The sequence below is a fragment of the Talpa europaea genome (genome assembly GCF_964194135.1).
Source record: "Talpa europaea genome assembly, contig: HAP1_SCAFFOLD_234, whole genome shotgun sequence".
Taxonomy (NCBI): domain Eukaryota; kingdom Metazoa; phylum Chordata; class Mammalia; order Eulipotyphla; family Talpidae; genus Talpa; species Talpa europaea.
This window is the reverse complement of record NW_028167891.1, coordinates 28,375-43,002: the sequence shown is the minus strand read 5'-3', so window position 1 is coordinate 43,002 and position 14,628 is coordinate 28,375. Positions and strand designations below refer to the sequence as shown.

The following is a 14,628-nucleotide window of genomic DNA, read 5'->3' as shown; positions in this document are numbered from 1 at the left end:
CGCGGGAGGGTGAGAGAATCCACCAGAGCCAGAGCGGGGAGCAGAGCAGGAAGAAGGACCGAAGGACACTGCTGAGGGGAGCAGCGGGCGGCAGGAGAGGTCTGCGCGCCATGTGGGACCCTCCTCCGGTGGCCGGGGAGCAGCCGGGGATGGAACCGGCGCAGCAGAGGCTAAGGGCAGCTTCGCAACCCAGCGCTCAACCACTGGGCCACTGGGGAGGCCCCTTTGCCTATTCTTTGAAACACAATGACGCCTTCAAAATCAGTCTACAAGCTGCAGTTAGGATGCTGCAAAAACGTGTGCAGGAGGGAAATGCAACTCGTTAAGAATTAACACTGGAATGATTTTAATTGAAGGGCATCACTAAATGATTATATATATATATATATATATATATATATATATAAAATAATGAATGTATGGATGTATATGGAAAACCATTAATAGCCTTTCCTCTCCTTCCCAAAAGCAGATTCCCTCTGAATGTAACAGTATGGGAGATTCCCCATAGTGCTCCACACTGAATGAACATTTATCGGCTCCCACAGAAAAGAAACCCTGTATCAGCAAGCAGTGTCGGAAATCCCTTGGTGGCCGGCCATGCCTTCATCAGCATAAGCACATTCCCAGTCAAGGTAAAGCCTGTGAATGCCATCTGTGCGGGAAAGCCTTCAGTACCTGCTCCAGTCTGAGACGGCACGAGATGACTCACGCTAGAGAGAAACCTTAGGAATGCCGCATCTGTGGGAATGCCTTCATTCAAAGCTCTGACCTTAGAAAGCACAATCTGACTCACACTGGAGAGAAACCGTATGAATGTCCCCTGTGCGGGAAAGCCTTCAGTCAGTCCTCTAACCTCAGGCAGCATGCAAGAACGCACACTGGAGAACAACCGTGTGGATGTCACCTGTGTGGGAAAGCCTTCAGTAAGTGTTCTGCCCTTCGACGACACGGGGGAACTCACACTGGAGAGAAACCATATGAATGTCATCAATGTGGGAAATCCTTCAGTCAGTGTTCTGCCCTTAGACGACATGAGGGAATCCACAGTGGAGAGAACATGAGTGCTTTTAGTGAATATTCTGACCTGAGATGACATACAATGATGATTCATTATATTTAAGAGACGGCAACCATAGCTTTAATGTTGAAACACACCAGAAGACTCATACACTGAAGGGATACTGCAACTGATGTGGAAGATCCTCTAGTCTTCCTAACTTGACATATGCACATGTATGTGGCCGTGAATAAACACGTATGACATCAAAACCTTCAGTCATTGGTCTGACCTTCGATGACCTGAGAGAACTCCTACTGTACATAGAAAGAACGAGGTTGTCTTCAGCAGCAGTTGTACGTTTGAAACGTACTAGAGGATTGACACAGGTCAGACCGCCTGGGAGTGTCATCCATGTGAACAAATATTCAGCCAAGCACCAGTCACGTATGTACAACAAAGCTCAGTGAACGAGTCACTGCTAACCCAGGATGTGAGCGATGAATGTGCTTGAGGATTAACAGGCAATTCACACAGAAGCGATTCAATTAAAAGCCAACAGAACCCTTATTCCCAGAGCCATTCTGTGGCACATAGGAGGAGTCAGATTGTACAGAGCACTCAGTGTCACTAAAGAAGTTTCTCAAACCAAGGAAACGGTAGTCCAAAAACCAAAGTGGAGAAAACTTTAGCTAGATTTTACATCAGATAACGAAATCTAGGAGAAAAATACTCTCAGAATCTTTTAATATGCAAGTTAGAAATAATTAAGAATAACCATAATTTTACAGGGAAAGGGTGACGTCGCCAAGGTAGTCAAATGGTCTGGGAATACTGAACTGATGCTGGGAGTATGCAAATTTTTGTAAGAAATTAAAGTTTGCAATGGATTTGTAAAGATGTGAGTAAACCATGTTGCTAAGAAAGTCGGGTGAGCTGAAGTTCTGCTTGTCCTTATGCAGCTGTAGACACCTGTTTAGGTCTGCGCTCCGCGGCACGTGGGCTGAAGTTTTAGCCCAACTCAGAGTCTCTCCCAGCAGCTCCTTCCACACAGCTCATCCCCACGCATCCTCTCTCCTCACTGACATAGTGCGCTCCGTCTGCGGCCTGCGGGTGACACAAGATCCCTCACCCCGTGCTTGGTTGCTCCAGTGTGCCGTTGCCCTGGCTTGGCGAGGTCATGGGGGGGAAGTGCCAATGACACTGATGTCCACCACTGCGTCAGCGCCAGCCCCGTCTCTGTGGGGACGGTTACAGACCAGAGGCACGGGTAGCTCAGCACTTCAAGGCCACAGAACACTCCTTGAAATTCTCCATGAAGCCTCTGAGTTGGGCTAAGTGGGGCCAGGAGTTCATCATCCCATGACCACATCCAGTACCTTGACTGGGTGAGTCCTGAGCTCCGCACCCAGTCAGCTCCCCGCCAGTGCTTTCTCCTTCCACAGCAGCTCTGCCGAGAGCACTCAGGCAAGCTGAACCCCCTAAGCTATCTCACACCACAGAAGCCCGCAACGTACTGCAGAATGAAAGTTCTCACAAAGGAATTGCACATGTATTCCCTTTGATGAAACCTAAAAACTGAACTCAAGCCTCAAGGGGAAATGCTTCCAAGAGAGAACTCAGCTGGCGTGTGCTCTCCCCAACTGCCACCGTCCCCACTCACACCCAGAGGCCCTGTGAGTGAACACAGTCTTGCCCCCCAGTGATACCTCACTGTTTTCAACCCCCCCGCCCCCCAAGCGATTCTATGGTGCAGCGAGGGTGGAAACAGTCATGTGAGGAGGAGGAACTAAAATTCAACATTCTGGTATCTTGGCTGGAGAGGCAGAGACAAGAGAAGTGTGAAGAAGGGCTCAGGGAACAAATAAGTTCAGACCCTGGAGACACACCTCATGGGTTCTCATTTCCACCGTCACAGTCCAGGAGATGTTACTCAGTCTTTTTGTGACTCAGTTTATTCAACTCTAAGGTGGAAATGAGCTGAGTACTTCATTCTTGGCGTGGCTACGAGGCCACTGCCGTGGACCAGAGGCCCCAGATGGCTGCGGGCAAGGGGCACTTCTTTCAAGAGAAGGTAGATCCCCCTTCTGTGTTCCTGCCCCCAGGGAAACGGACAGTAAGAAGCGAACCTCTCAGTTTAATTGGCAACAGCTGATAATGATCAGGCGCTGACAGTTAGCACCAGGCTTTCCTGGCCGGGAATCCCCGGGATGTGCCTGTGGCTTCAGTTGCCTACTGGGCTTTCTGAATTTGAAACAAGATTTTAAAGCCAAATTGCTGTCTGCTTCCCATCAACAATTGTGTTCAGGTCTGTTAACCTTTGGGGGGGTTCATTTATGTAGCGTTCTATTTCTTCCTTCCCCCCTGCACCCCGCCTCCCGTGGGCCCTGGTCCCTCCCCTCCCCCGTACCTGGGGGCCCTCCGGGTGCCCATTCATCGCCCAGGAGCTTTTTATTTTATTTTTTTTTTTTTAAATAAATTTTATTGTTATATTCCCCATACAATTGCAGCCCCCCCATTCTGACCCCAATCCCTCCCCTCCCGCCCCCCTAAAAGTGTCTCTGGTTCATAGTTTTTTGTTGATTTTGATTTTCACTATCTTATAGTTATTCATTTTCCTGGTCCCTTATTTAAGTTTTCTAGATTCCTGCTATGAGTGAGACCATCCGGTATTTTTCTTTTTCTTTTTGGCTTATTTCGCTGAGCATGATCCCTTCCAGCGCCATCCATGTTGCTGCAAATTGCATGTGTTTATCTTTTTTGAATGCTGAGTAATATTCCATGGTATATATGTACCACATCTTCTTGATCCAGTCATCTATTTTTGGGCATTTGGGTTGTTTCCAAAGCTTAGCTATTGTAAACAGTGCTGCTATAAACATAGGGGTGCAGGTGTTCTTTGGAATTGATGTTTCTGTGTCCTTTGGGTAAATACCTAGGAGTGGAATTGCTGGATCATATGGAAGCTCTATGTTTAGTAGGTCCAGAAATCTCCACACAGCTTTCCACAGTGGTTGGACCAGTTTGCACTCCCACCAACAGTGCAGAAGAGTTCCTTTTTCTCCACACCCTCGCCAACATTTGTTGTTGCTAGTTTTTTTAATATGTGCCATTCTCACTGGTGTAAGATGGTATCTCATGGTAGTTTTGATTTGCATTTCCCTGATGACAAGTGATGTTGAACATTTTTTCATATGCCTGTTGGCCATTTGCATTTCCTCTTCAGAGAAGTTTCTTTTAAGCTCTTCTGCCCATTTTTTGACTGGATTATTTTCTTTGTTGTTGTTGAGTCTCATCAGCTCTTTGCAGATTTTTGTGATCAGTCCTTTATCATTAGTGTTGGGTGCAAAAATGTTCTCCCAGTTGGTGGGGTTTCTCTTTGTTTTTGTTATTGTCTCTTTTGCTGTGCAAAAGCTCTTTAATTTGATGTAGTCCCAGCTGTTTATCTTTGCCTTCACTATCACTGCTTTGGGTGATGTGTCTGTAAAGATGTCTTTGATGTGCAAATCACGTAGTGTTTCGCCTATATTTCCTTCTATATATTTTATGGTTTCAGGTCTTATGTCTAGTTCTTTAATCCATTTTGAGTTGATTTTTGTGTATGGTGTGAGGTGGTGGTCAAGCTTCATTCTTTTGCATGTAGCGACCCAGTTTTCCCAGCACCATTTATTGAACAAACTTTCTTTGCTCCAATGCATATTCTTTGCTCCTTTGTCAAAGATTAGTTGACCATAAATCTGTGGGTTTATTTCTGGATTTTCTATTCGATTCCATTGGTCTGTATGTCTGTTCTTGTTCCAATACCATGCAGTTTTGATGATTATGGCTTTGTAGTATAGTTTGAAGTCTGGGAGTCTGATGCCTCCATTCCCTTCTTTTTTTTTCAGGAGAGCTTTGGCTATTCGGGGTTTTTTGTGATTCCATATGAATTTCATCAATAATTGTTCTATTTCTTTGAAGAATGACATTGAAATTTTGATTGGAATAGCATTGAATCTGTATATTGCTTTTGGAAGGATGGCCATTTTAATAATGTTTATTCTTCCAATCCATGAGCAGGGGATGTCTCTCCATTTCTTTGTGTCTTCTTCTATTTCTTTTAACAGTGTTTTATAGTTTTCTTTGTATAGGTCCTTTACCTCTTTTGTTAGATTTATTCCCAAATATTTGATTTTTTTTGTTTCAATAACAAAAGGGATGGTCTTTTTGATTTCTTCTTCTTCAGATTTATTGTTTGTGTATAGGAAGGCTACTGACTTTTGCGTGTTGATTTTGTATCCTGCCACTTTACTGAACTGATTGATGAGTTGAATTAGCTTTTCTGTGGAGTTTTTGGGGTTCTCTATATATAATATCATATCGTCTGCAAATAGTGATAGTTTGACTTCTTCTTTTCCTATTTGGATTCCTTGGATGTCTTTCTCTTGTCTTATTGCCCTGGCTAGGACTTCCAGTATTATATTGAAAAGCAATGGTGAGAGTGGACATCCTTGTCTTGTTCCAGATCTTAATGGAATTGCTTTCAGCTTTTCACCATTGAGAATGATACTGGCTGTTGGCTTGTCATAGATGGCCTTTATGATGTTGAGGTATGTTCCTTGTATCCCAAGAATTTCAAGGGCTTTTATCATGAATGGGTGTTGCACTTTGTCGAAAGCTTTCTCAGCATCTATTGATATTATCATATGGTTTTTATATTTCTTTTTGTTGATGTGTTGGATAACGTTGATTGATTTTCGGATGTTAAACCATCCTTGTGCCCCTGGAATGAATCCAACTTGGTCGTGGTGAATTATCTTATGGATACATTGTTGGATTCTGATAGCTAAAATTTTATTGAGGATTTTTGCATCAGTGTTCATTAGGGAGATTGGCCTGTAGTTTTCCTTTTTTGTGTTGTCCTTGTTCGGTTTTGGTATTAGTGTAATGTTGGCTTCATAAAACGTGTTTGGTATTGTCCCTTCCTTCTCAATTTTTTGGAAGAGTTTGTGAAGGATAGGCACTAATTCGTCTCTGAATGTTTGGTAGAATTCATTTGTAAATCCATCAGGTCCTGGGCTTTTGTTTTTGGGGAGGTTTTTTATTACCATTTCAATTTCGCTAATTGTAATTGGTCTGTTTAGGTGTTCTATTTCTTCTTTATCTAGCTTTGGGTGATTGTAGAGTTGTAGGAATTTGTCCATCTCCTCTAGATTGTTGAACTTGTTTCCATATAACTGTTCATAGTAGTTACTGATTATTCTTTTGATTTCTGCTGTGTCCGTTGTGATTTCTCCTCTTTCATTGATGATCCTGTTTATTTGTGCTTTCTCCCTTTTTTCCTTTGTGAGCCTGGCTAGGGGTTTGTCTATTTTATTGATTTTTTCAAAGAACCAGCTCTTGGTTTCATTGATCTTTTGGATTGTTTTTTTAGTTTCAATTTCATTTATTTCTGCTTTGGTTTTTATTATTTCTTTTCTTCTACTGGTTTTGGGAGTCCAGCTCCCAGGCAAGGGAGCTGGACTCAAAAGGCGCCATTCCCGCGCCACTGATCTGGGCTACAGCCCGCATCCTGGAACTGAGGGCTTTGGAACTGAGACCCGGGCACGAAATTAGGGGGAGACGGCGGAGGCCCATCCTGAGTGAGCAGGAACAAGGCGCCCAGGCAGGGGAGCAGGATTCAAAAGGCGCCATTCCCGCCCCACTGATCTGGGCTACAGCCCGCGTCCTGGAACTGAGGGCTTTGGAACAGAGACCCGGGGCACGAAATTAGGGGCGTGGGTTCCCCACGACGGTGGGGCACAAGGCAGACACAGCACTCCAAAGCCGTTGAGGTGTACCCTACCATCCCCGCTCTGCTCCCTGTCCCACGGGGTGGAAAATCAGCTCCCCAAGGGCTCTAGGAGAGATCTCTGGCACCACCTAGCGACTTGAAGCCAGCAGAGGCTCCTGAAGGAGCTAGTGGCCAGCTGGGGAGTTTGCCCACACCGGGCCCCTTCCGAACAAGTAGTCTGAGCCCACAGGGAGAGCGAGCACCCACAGCCGGGGCAGACCAGTGCACAGAAGAGTGTGCCTGAGACCAGACACGCAGGGAGTGTGTCCCACATCACCATTTTAGAACAGGGACATTTCTTCAGTAAAGACTACCTGCAGAAGGCTTCCTCAGGAGCCAGAGGTGAGCGGGGGAAGTTCGCCCACGCCAGACCCCCTCTGGCCTGCAGTCCAAGCCCAGAGGGGAGCAGGAACCCACCGCCGGGGCAGACCAGGCGCACAGGGGAGTGTGTCCCTACATCGGCATTTTAGAACAGGGACCTTTCTCCAGTAAAGACTGCTTGAAACTGACAGATGACTCCTGGAAGAACCAGAGGGGAGCAGAGAAGCCCACCCAAGATGCCGGCCAGTCCCAACTACACAGTGTCCCAACGCATACGGCAAATTAGAAAACAGACAGTAGGGAAGAGAAGAACCACACGCAACCTAGCAACTCTCCAGAGAAAAAGCACACCACAAAAAGAAAGCCAGCCCCCAGATTGCAAAGACAATAACTTGGAAGAATTTCTGAGCCTTCCAGAAAGAGAATTTAAAATTGCCGTGATTAAAAAACTAACAGAAGTCATAAAGGAAAACAATGATAAGGGAAAAATAATCAACGATCAGAAGAATGCAATTGAGTCCCTAGAGAGGGAAAACAATGGTCAGAAGAAAGAAATTGAGTCCCTAAAGAGGGAAGTAAAAGAAATGCAGGAGATCAAAGAATTAATGGAAGAACTAAAGAATTCTGGGAAAAGCAATGAAAGCAGAATAGATGAAATGGAAGAACGAATAAGTAATCTTGAAGACATAGAAATAAAAAGAACCAAAACAGAAAAGGAAAGAGAAGTACGAAGGAAAAAGAACGAAGAAAGACTTCGGGAACTATCTGACTCCATGAGGAAAGGAAATATAAGAGTTATAGGAATACCAGAAGGAGAGGAGAGAGATGTAGGAACAGAGAAAATATTCAAAGAGATAATTGAAGAGAACTTCCCAAATGTGAAGAAGGAGCTGAAAATTGATATACAAGAAGCAAGAAGAACACCAAACTTCCACGACGAAAGGAAAAATACAGCAAGACACATAATAGTAAAGCTCCCAAGAATCCAGGACAAGGAAAAAATAATGAAGCTGGCAAGAGGGAAGAAACAGATAACATTCAAAGGAAAACCAATCAGGCTGACATCAGACTTCTCCGAAGAAACACTACGGGCAAGGAGAGAGTGGAGGGACATAGTCAACAGACTCCAAGAAAACAGATGCCAACCAAGAATACTCTATCCCGCAAAGCTCTCCTTCCTCTTTGAAGAAAGAATATGGACCTTTCCAGACAAACAGAAACTCCGGAATTTCATTGCAACTAAACCCCCACTCCAAAAAATACTACAAGGAGTCCTAAAGCCAGAACCTCAGAGGGACGAATAACAATGAAAGAAGGCCAAAAAAAAAAAAGTTATTAAAAGAATAAATAAATAAAATCAAAGGAAAGACAAACACAATGGCAAATACAGATGTTAACATATCAATAATAACTCTGAATGTAAATGGACTAAACTCTTCAATAAAAAGACACAGAGTTGCAGCCTGGATTAAGAAACAAAACCCAACCTTTTGCTGTCTCCAGGAAACACATTTAGCTACAAAAGATAAAAATAGGCTCAAAGTTAAAGGATGGAAAACAATCCTACAAGCAAATGGACCAAAAAAGAAAGCAGGAACAGCTATACTTATATCAGATAAAACAGATTTCAAACTCAAAAAGATAAAAAGAGACCCCAAGGGTCACTACATTATGATCAAGGGGACAATACTTCAAGAAGAAATAACACTCATTAACATATACTCACCAAACGAAGGAGCACCAAAATATATCAGACAACTGTTGTCCTCTCTGAAAACAGACATCAGAGAAAACACATACGTAGTGGGAGACTTCAACACACCACTATCAACAATGGATAGATCAACAAGACAAAAAATAAGTAAAGAAACTAAAGCTCTAAATAAGGACCTAGAGCAATTGGGCTTAGCAGACATCTATAGAACACTAAACCCCAAAAAAAACGGAGTACACATTTTTCTCAAGCGCACACGGATCATTCTCCAGGATCGATCACATACTGGGGCACAAGACAAACATCAACAGATACACCAAGATTGAAATCATATCAACCATCTTTTCTGACCATGAAGGCATCAAACTAGAAATAAACCATAAAAAGAAGGCAAGGAACTTTCCTACCTCATGGAGATTAAAAACCACACTACTGGAAGACCACTGGACTAATGAGGAGATCAAAGAAGAAATTAAAAAATTTTTTGAATTGAACGACAAGGAGGACACCAATATCCTAAATGTATGGGATGCAGCAAAAGCAGTAATAAGAGGAAAATATATAGCAATAGAAGCTCACATCAAGAAACAAGAAAGAACGCAAAGAAACAACCTAATCTCGAAGCTCAAAGATCTAGAAAAAGAACAACAAAAAAACCCCAAAAAAAAAAAAGCCCAGGAGCTTTTTAAAAGAGGCTGATCAAGGCACCCTCCGTGGAAATACCCTGGTGTGCCCGTTTGTTTTTGTTGGTTTGTTTTTGTTGTTTGTGTTTGTTTTGTTTGTTTGTTTTTGTTTGTGTTTGTTTTTGTTTGATTTGTTTGTTTACGCTAGTTTTTGTTAGTTTTTGTTTTTGCTTGTTTTTGTGAGTGTTTGTGTGTTTTTATTCTGTTTGTTTGTGTTTGTTTTTGTTTGTGTTTGTTTTTTAGTTTTTGTTAGTTTCTGTTTGTTTTTGTTAGTGTTTGTTTTTGTTAATTTTTGTTAGCGTTTGTTTTTGTTTTTGGTTTTGCTTGTTTTTGTGAGTGTTTGTGTTTGTTTGTTTCTGTTTGTTTTTGATTGTTTGTTTTCATTAGTTTGTTTTTGTTAGTTTTTATTAGTTATGTTAGTTTTTGTTTGTGTTTTTGTTTGTCTATGTTTGTTTTCCCTTGTTTGTTTTTCTACATTTGTTTTTATTTGTTTGTTTTGTGGGAACCCCCCTCGACCCCCGCCTGAGGAAGGAAAACTAACCTGCTTTGCAGAGGCTGCCGGCTTCGCAACGGGGGAGGCCCTATCAGATTTCCTGTTGAAAGACAGCATAAGCAACTGTGCTTTAATTCTGAAACTTTTTGTCTGATATAAATGAGCAAAGTAAATAAGTATGTGTGGGAGAGACGGTGTCTCACTCCAGAATTACGAGGCCCGGCGTGGAAGGGAGCAGCAGCCCACAGCTGGGCCCCGAGTGCAGGCTTTGGCTATGGCCCAACAATGATCTGATCACTTCCCCCGCTTTTCTAATGACTGTTGGTCCCCAGAATGGAGCACCCATGGCCTTGATCATCGATTTCTGCAGAATGAAAGCAGCAAAACCCAAACAGGTGCCCACTAGGGACAAAGGTACGGACATTCTAGTCACGAAGGACACCCCATCTTCAGCTCCCGATCCTCATGACACTACTCAGAACTTTTACCATGACAAATATCATCACAAAAATTATATGTCTTAGTAGTGTGCAAAAGCATCTGCAACAAATGATAAACACATTCTAATTAAAAAAACAATGGGCACACACATGTCCGTATGGTACATTTGATCTTTATTCATCTTTTGGGAAGGATAAGGTAACTTTCCCAAATCACTCAAAATCATTTTCCCTCTTGCCAGAATTCACTAGGTTAATTTTATCGCAGGATTCAACCCCTCCATCTAGTCCTAGATAGCCCTCCCACCACCCACAATCCCTTCTTCAGAGAAAACGAGGGGCTACAGGCAATGCCTGCTATCAGAGAACTTAGAAGTATGCCAAGAACGCCACTCCCGGAAAACATGGCAGGCAGGTGCCCCACCCCCAAGGGTGACCCCATCGGAAGTGCTGAGGGTGTGTGATCCCTGCAGGAAAGGGACACAACTACCACTAGTCATACCCTGGGGCCTTGCTTCAGGGAGCCCTGATGTTTCTCACCCTCACCCCACCACCCACTCTGCTCTGGCATCTCTAAGCAGACTAAATCCTATCAGGAACTGAACTCCCACACTGCCTTCCAGAAACCACTATGGATCTCTCTCTCAACAAGTCTTCTCAGAAGGTTCAGAAGGTAGAAATGCTTTGTGCCCCTTGGGGGTCCTCAGCTGTACCGTATCGTTTTGGACACAAACTGTTCATTGAAAGCAACGTACATGCTACATTAAACAGTGTTGTGAGTTCACAGAGAACAGGCGCAGGAGAAGGCACTCAATCGTGACTCCATGCACTGGCTCCTGAGGCTCAGGTCCTTCCAGGATGGAGCGTGCTGCCTCCTGCCCGGGGGCACGGCCAACTTGCTAGGTCCAGGTGTCCGTCACGCCGCTGGGAGGCTCTCGTGCTCCCGCCTTGTACTCCACGCTGCGGGAGAGCGACTCGTTGGATGCAGAACAGGTTTCCATTGGGGACAGCTGAGTAGCTTTGCAGTAAAACTCATCCTAGGACAATGCTGAGTGTGCTGTGTGGGCCACCTGCGCCCAATCGGGGCTCTGCCCTTTCTTCCCCCGCCACAGTTGGAGGATCAGGTGCGACCAAAACTAGGGAACACCATGCCAGGAGTGGGATTCCATTGGGCTCCTGCACCTGGCCCACATGGAGCTGGGGAGCGCTTGGGAATCCCATTGCTGCTGGGCAGGGGAAGGAGCAATCCGGGGTCCTGTCCAAGGTGCTGAGGGTGAGGAGCACTGGGTTTGGGTGGCTCTGGTGGGGTGGGTCTCCCGTGGGACACGCAGGATGCTGGGTGTTCATGTGCTCTTGTCACATTGGCCTGGACGACCAGAGATGGGAGTCGGTGTCTAGAAGGCAAGCAGGACCCTCTGGGCCTTCCTGTTCTTCCCCTTGGTGGCTCTGGTTCTTCCTCCCATGCCAGGGGCACTGCCCATGGGGGCTGGCCCTTGAGCAGCATGTGCCCAGGCTGAAAGCTGAGGCTGGCCAGTGTCGCGCTGGGCAGGACCCGCTCTGGACCCCGCGGGCTGCCTGGGCCGGTGGATCACGACCGCGTCGGCGGGCAGGGCACGGTCCACCTCCCTGAGCTTGAGGGCAGGCTTGGGTCGCTCGTGCTCCTGATGCTTTCTCCACTGGTCCAAGGTGACCGGCCGGGTCGGGGTCTCTCGCGCAGGCTCCTGGGGCTCGGGGACCGCAGGAGGCCTGTCTCCCACAGGCTCCCGATGGGCCTCAGGGAGCAGGTCCACACCTGTGGTGGTCAGCGTTGCGTGTGGCCCACCAGGGGAGTCCTGCTCGCTAGCCCTGTCCAGTTCCTTCTTCTGGATGTAGAAGAGCACGTAGGCCTGTTGGCTCAGGGCAGAGGAGACATTGCAGGAGGTGACATGAGAGTCGTCCATGCGATACCACCGGTCCTTCCCAGGCCTCACGTAGCAGAAGTAGTGTCCCTGGTGACACCCCCAGCCTGCGTGGACCAGCACCGCATAGAGTTCGTACTCCAGGGCCCCCGCCTTCTTCTCGGACAGCACGGCCTGCAGGTCCAGGCGCTGTGGGTAGCGCACGGGCTTGGCCACCTTGCCGCCTGTGGGGCCGCCGAAGCGCTTGAGCATGAGAATGAGGACCTGGGGAGGGGCGTGCAGAGCCAGCGTCTTGGCGGCGGGCCCCCTGTCGCCACAGGCAGCGCAGTGGTAAGCGTCGGGCCCGTCCAGGCTTTCCGGCTTCACCAAGTCCTGCAGAGCCTGCTCCACGCTGTCGGCGGCCTGGATGTCCAGGGCGATGTCCAGGTAGGGCTCCAGCGTGGTGGAGACTCCGCAGCAGCGCACGCACTGGATCTGGGACCTCCAGTAGCCCCCGAAGAGCCGCCGCACCAGGGTGCTGTCCTGGGGCTGTGGGTGCGCGGCCGCCAGCTCGCTCACACACCCGCCCTGCATGGCGCCCACGGTGGCCATCAGGAACTCGTGGGCATCTTCCTGGCGCCAGGCATGGAAGCCGGCGAGCAGCTCCTTCACGGGCGACACCACCTCCCCGGGGTGCAGGAGGGCGCGGGAGACGTGCGCCCGCATGGCGCAGAGCGTGCAGGACAGCCGCCGGGGGCAGGAGGGCGCGCGCGGCCGGGACAGCAGGTAGCCGGCCAGCGGGGGCGTGTAGGTCAGGCACTGCAGGGCCGCGTTGGCGTAGCAGGTGTTCCCCAGGTTGCGCAGCCCGGCCCCCACCTGGCCGGGCCCCAGCCGGCGCCCGAGGCGGCCCTGGCAGCCGGTCGTCTCCGCAGGCCCCGGGGCCATGCCGCGCGCGCCTGGCCGGAGGGACGAGCGGCTTCTTGGAGGGGAGGCAGGTCAGCGCTCCCGGGTCCCCGCACCTGGTCCAGAGGCTGCGAGCGCGTCCACTCCTGAGGCCGAAGCTCCGAGTCGCGGCGAGGTCCGGAGTCTACCCTGCCGGGGTCAGGAAGAGCCGCTGCAGGATGCGCGCGTCAGGACCGCTGGCTCCGAATGACCTGCAGGCCCGGCCCGGGCCCCTTTAATAGCCCCTGGCCCCGCCCCGCGACGAGGCCCCGCCCCCGACCCCCACAGGTCACCGGCCTGCTGGCCAGCGCTGGGCGTGGCCCTTCCGGGCCAGCAGCTCCCCGGGGAGTCCGGCGCTGGGTCACACCCCCCCGACTCCAGTCTGCGGGGCCGGACCTAGCACAGGTGCAGACTGACGAGGCACTCACCGCCCCAGCTGCCCACGGCTGGACAGGGACAGTCATCAGGCCCCTTCCAACCCCCTCAGCGTCCTGGGCTCGGGACCCGAATAGGGCTGGGGACGACAAATTGCGGCTCGGACCCTCCACTGGCGTCACCCCACCTGTCCCCGCATGTCAGAGCAGCATCAGCACGAGCTGGCAGGGACAGGAGAGAGTCAGAGAAGCCCGGAGTTGGCTCCGGACACCTGTGGGGCTGGGGTGACTCCTCTGGCCGGGGCGCAAAGGGCAGGAGCAGACTCTCGGGGAGCTCGCAGGAGGCCCCGCTGCACTCAGGAGCAGCCCGCGGGATGGACACAGGCGGCTACATCATTCATTCCCAAGGATTCGGGATTAAAAAATATCTTCAAGGGAAATTGCACACTCAAGACAGTCGTGACGAGGTTTCTCTGATCGGGTCCCAGGAGGTCCAGACGCCGAGCCGAGGGCCTGGCCTGGGCCTGCGAGGTGGGAAGATGCAGAACGGGTGTTGGGGAGACAGAGCCCCTCGGGGCCTGCCATCCTCACAGTGGGGCGGGCGCTGGCCGGGACAGACAGGATCCACTCAGTGTCCACCGCGGGTCCCGGGAGGCCCCTGCAGCCGGAGGTGCTGGGTGTGGCCACATGGCCCGGGGACGCCTGGAGCCACAACCCCCGCCCCAGGGGTGAGGGGCAGTGATGGAGGGAGGGAGGCACAGCGCTCCCTGGAGAGGCCCCAGGGCTTGACCTCTGGCACCTGCCTCCGGGAGTGGCCCCTGGGATATTGCCCTCAGAACCGGGATGTGGCTGGGGGGATGTGGGGGGGCTGGGCTGCCGCCGTTCCGTGGAGGGCTCGGGTTGGGGGGAGCTGTGTCCCGGGCTGTCCCCCCGTGGGCGCTGGCAGGAAGGAAGTGGGTGGGCAGGCGGCCC

At 49.2% G+C, this 14,628-nt stretch overlaps 1 protein-coding gene across 1 annotated transcript; it reads right to left on the bottom strand.

Annotated features, from left to right (window-relative positions):
* Positions 1-11,857: 11,857 nt before the first annotated feature.
* LOC311188110 (ubiquitin carboxyl-terminal hydrolase 17-like protein 6) lies at positions 11,858-13,285 on the bottom strand (the record flags this gene model as incomplete). Its single annotated transcript, XM_084259867.1, has 1 exon — positions 11,858-13,285. One exon carries the CDS (start codon positions 13,283-13,285, stop codon positions 11,858-11,860), a length of 1,428 nt encoding a protein of 475 aa, XP_084115993.1.
* Between the last annotated feature and the right edge of the window lie 1,343 nt (positions 13,286-14,628).